The sequence below is a fragment of the Salvia splendens genome, chromosome 1 (genome assembly GCF_004379255.2).
Source record: "Salvia splendens isolate huo1 chromosome 1, SspV2, whole genome shotgun sequence".
Classification (NCBI taxonomy): Eukaryota; Viridiplantae; Streptophyta; class Magnoliopsida; order Lamiales; family Lamiaceae; genus Salvia; species Salvia splendens.
The window spans coordinates 20,422,236-20,426,563 of NC_056032.1; the positions used below are offsets into that span (position 1 = coordinate 20,422,236).

The 4,328-nt window shown below is 42.3% G+C and overlaps 1 protein-coding gene across 1 annotated transcript; it reads left to right on the forward strand.

Moving 5' to 3' along the window:
* The first annotated feature begins 1,662 nt into the window (after positions 1 to 1,662).
* Positions 1,663 to 3,786, forward strand: LOC121746380 (cation/H(+) symporter 13-like). The gene has a single exon (XM_042140226.1). The coding sequence runs from the start codon at positions 1,663 to 1,665 to the stop codon at positions 3,784 to 3,786; it is 2,124 nt and encodes a 707-aa protein (XP_041996160.1).
* Positions 3,787 to 4,328: the final 542 nt, after the last annotated feature.

Below are 4,328 nucleotides of genomic sequence, written 5' to 3' on the forward strand. Positions count from 1 at the left end.
TCCAAAGAAGTCTTATAGTTTAGCTACTTAAGACAAATAGCAAAAACTACAAATTAAAGTATAAAACATAAAGAAAAAGCAAATAAAACCCAATGATGAATTGTTGTGCAATCTTTAGTCTTCTCCTGCCTTGCTCCAATCTCCAAGAATGGTGATGGAATGATGGATGAAGGAATTAACGTTGGAGAATGGAGGGAGTAGCCATGAAGGCTCCCCTTTTGGGGCCTATGAATTGGTGAATATTATGAATTAGGTCGTGGGGTATATATTTAAATTTGATAAAAAGTTTCCTACAAGCAATAGCAAATATGGAATTTTCGTGCTCCATAGCTTAAGGAAAATATTTGGTTTTACAAGGTAATGTCTTCTTTCATTCTTTCAATTTCCGCCACCAACTCTGCACTTGATGGCTTTGCGCGACTTTGGTAGAACGGCCATAACTTTCTCCACAGAATTCCGATTGAGATGATCAAGGAACCAACGTGAAGAATTTTCACAGACGAAGAGAATGGTATGTAGCACGCCCTAATCGGAGTTCAGAATTGCCGAAAAATTGAGTTTGAAAAAGAGGCTGTCGTGCGCAAACATTCCCAGCGGGTGCTGGAGAGAGTCAGAACGTTCTGGAGTGATTTTCAGCGTCCGCTGGCATGCGCTAGCGGTCCGCTGGGTTGCCTTCTGCTCCAGCTTCTTAACTTTGATGTTTTTATGCCCTTTTTAGCTCTATTTTGCACATTTCTTACAAAACACGTCAAAATATCAAAATGGATAAAATATGTAAATAATGAACTTGTAATGCAAGTTTGACACTCAAAACGGACAACAAAATGGCCTTAAAATAGTGCAAAATCCGGGCGTATCAACTTCAAGATTGAAGGATTTTATTTTGGATGGAAAAAGTATGATAGAGTCACGACATTAACACACTTCTCTATTATCCATAAGAAATAGTACAAAAGACTTTATCACATAGAATCAATAACTATATATATATATTCACTCATTTTTAGTTTCATTCTACGTCAAGTCTTGAAATGGTATAAAGCAAGAATTGTAGCAAAATCACATTTTCCCTATATTTTGAATTACTCTTAAACTAAAAATAGGACTTTTCATTTGATCTCTCATGTCCACAATTTGATAGAAAATTTGTAGCTGCATTTCCTTATCTCATGCTTATCCGTCCTTACTGCATACTATAAAACTTTGTGAACATCAATGAATTAACCTATTTTGACAAAAACCTTATCCATTTTCCTTTTCTCCTATCTCTGACTTGCTAACATATTTGTCATTGAAAAAAAGAAAGAGTTTTCAAAGGTGCATGCACGTAAGAATTTGAATAATGTCAGTGAAACAAACTTCTGCTTCAGAAGGGAATGTGGAGGGGCCACATGGGGAAGAAACATTGATATGTCAATTTATTCACATGACAAATTCACAGGGAAGCACATGGTTCGGGGGAAATCCGTTCAGCTACACGGTGCCACTTCTCCTGGCGCAGTTTTCTCTCATCTTCTTCATCACAAGCCTTATCTGGCTCTTCCTTAGGCCTTGCAAGCAAGGAATGATCAGCGCACAACTCATCGTAAGAGCCACCTCTCTTCCATTCTTACCATCATATCACGTGTTTTATCTGGTGATCTTAAATAGGGAGGCGTCATCATGGGAAGATCTTGCTTGGGTAAAATCAAAGCTTACAGCGATATGATATTTCCTTCGGAAGGAAGACATATTCTAGAAACATCAGCGGACCTAGGGTTCATCTTGTATCTCTTCATACTCGGAGTCCACACAGATCTTAACTTGGTGAAGAAAGTTGAGAGATACGCAGTGGTCATTGGGGTTTCCTGCTTTATGGTGCCTCTGGCTTCCGGCTTTGGTGCCATTGTCATGGTGACTCGCACCATGGAGCTTGACCCCTTGACGCAACAATGTCTCCCTCTTGTTGCAAGTCTAACGTCCATATCTTCATTCCCGGTGATCACCAGCCTGCTGACTGACCTCAAAATTCTCAACTCGGAGATTGGGAGAATAGCAACACTGACGGCCCTAGTGAGCGAAATTTGCAATTATGCTATCTCTCTTGTTTTTGGTGGAGTGGTTGTGTATCTGATGAGCAAACAGTTCACAATGATAATTTGCATTATTAGATCCATATTTTTTCTCCTTGTCATCCTTTTCATACTCCGTCCCCTGGTCACATGCGTAGCTAATCGTGTTCCAGAGGGGGATCAGATGAAGCAGTCACAGTTTGTTGTGGTGGCGGTGTTGGTGTTGATATGCGGCTTCGGGTCCGAGGTTTTGGGGCAACCAGCGGGGCTTGGCACTTTTATCTTGGGCATTGCGCTTCAGAATGATGGTAATTTGCTAGCTACTAAGATGGAGACATTCAGCATTGGGGTGCTTGTTCCGGCCAAGTTTGTTATTAGTGGTCTTATTGTGGATGTTTCATCCATCCAATCTATTTCTGGATCTGCATATGGGATACTTCTTCTCATCTGCTACACTTCCAAGTTCCTCGCTGTATTTATCCTTTCCCTCTACTACAAGTTTTCCATTAGAGACGCCACCGTACTCTCTCTCATCATGTGCTGCAAAGGCGCCATCGAAGCTGCTCTTTACATCACCTTGTTCGAGGATGGGGTCATAGGGCATGAAGCATACTCTATTTTGTTACTATCAATGCTAATGATGACTGGAATAGCCAGACCTCTAATTGCACACCTCTACGACCCCTCATCTCGATACTTGGGCGTTTGCAAGAACTCCATCATGTTAAATCAGCCCAACGACGAGTTGCGGATACTCCTCTGCATCCACGACACCGACAATATCCCCACCATCATCACCATCCTTGACGCCATGCACGGCAGCAGGCCTATCACGCTCTTCGCCCTCGGCCTAATGGAGCTCAAGGGCAGAGGCGTTGCAGTCCTCGAACAGACCATCGACACCAGCTCCAATCAAGCTGCAAAAGCCCTCAACTCTCTATCAGACGGCCACCTTCTCGTCCGCCACTTCACCTCTATCTCTCCCTACGCGAGCATGCACGTCGACGTATGCACCCTCGCTGCCGACCAATCCACCAACATTATCATCCTCCCTTTCCACAAGCAGTTCACCATAAACGGTGGCTTGGGGCTGAACTCCCCTCAGGTAAGGACAGTGAACCAGAACGTGATGTCAAAGTCCCACTGCTCCGTCGCCATCCTCATCGACCGAGGCCAGTTCACTAGGCCCACCAGCCCTACCTTCCACATTTGCCTCCTCTTCCTAGGTGGCATGGATGACTGTGAGGCCCTCGCCTTATGCACCAGCTTTATCAACAACCAAAACGTGACCCTCACTTTCATCTGGATACGGCCGTGGGACCATGCCAAGCATGGCGACCTTAATATGGAGATTGAGATGGTGAACCAGTTCAAGGCGAAGACAGCAGGGAATAAGAGGGTCACGTACGCGGAGGAGCTGGTGCGGGACGCCATAGACACCACAAAGGTTATCGGATCGGTGAAGGACTACAATTGTAATTTGTGTGTCGTGGGGGGGTACCACGACACAGAGTCAGAGATCTTGGCCGGGATTAATGATTGGAGCGAGTGTCCGGAGCTCGGGATCATCGGAGATATGCTGGCAACTCCAGATTTCCAGTTTTCTTTATTAGTAGTGCAACAACAACAACAACTCCCCGACTATGCCACACTCCAACCCGTTGCTAGCGGGTACATTTCATCGTCTCGCTACAGCGATTGCAAAGATGACTTCGACTCATTTCACCGTGTCTAATCTAGTGTGGGATTGTCAACTGTTTGTGTTGATTAAATTATGAGAGTTAATCTCACATTTTTTGTTTGAGTTTCATTCTTAACAACAATGTGATTACCACAATTTTGCAGTTATCGTCAATAATGTCAAAGGCTAGCAATTAAGATGTGGAAAAGACTAACCAAAGTTAAAATTTAAAGGATTTCGGGAATCTTGAAAATGAAATTGTATTACATTGATATTAACATTGAAATTGATTTTGATGCTTCATTTTTATTCTCCAACGTTGTATCCGGAATTTGTGAACAACTCAAAGAGAATGGCGGCTTTGCATTCTTTTATTGTGAGTACCTTTTTATGAATGCTCATTTTGCAAAAGCACCATTTTATTCTTAAATACGAACAGTTACTTTAGGTTACAATTAGCACGATTTAAGTTAGATAGTGGAATATTAACTTCTGAGAAAAAAAAAGATTTTAATATATTTATCGTTTTAAAACTGATTCACATCAGATATGATTTCTAATTTTCGTAAAAAATTGATTATGAACAATGCCAAATA

Excerpts from the sequence above, each read along its gene's own strand:
- LOC121746380 (XM_042140226.1), top strand. The coding sequence starts at position 1,663 with ATGGGAAGATCTTGCTTGGGTAAAATCAAAGCTTACAGCGATATGATA.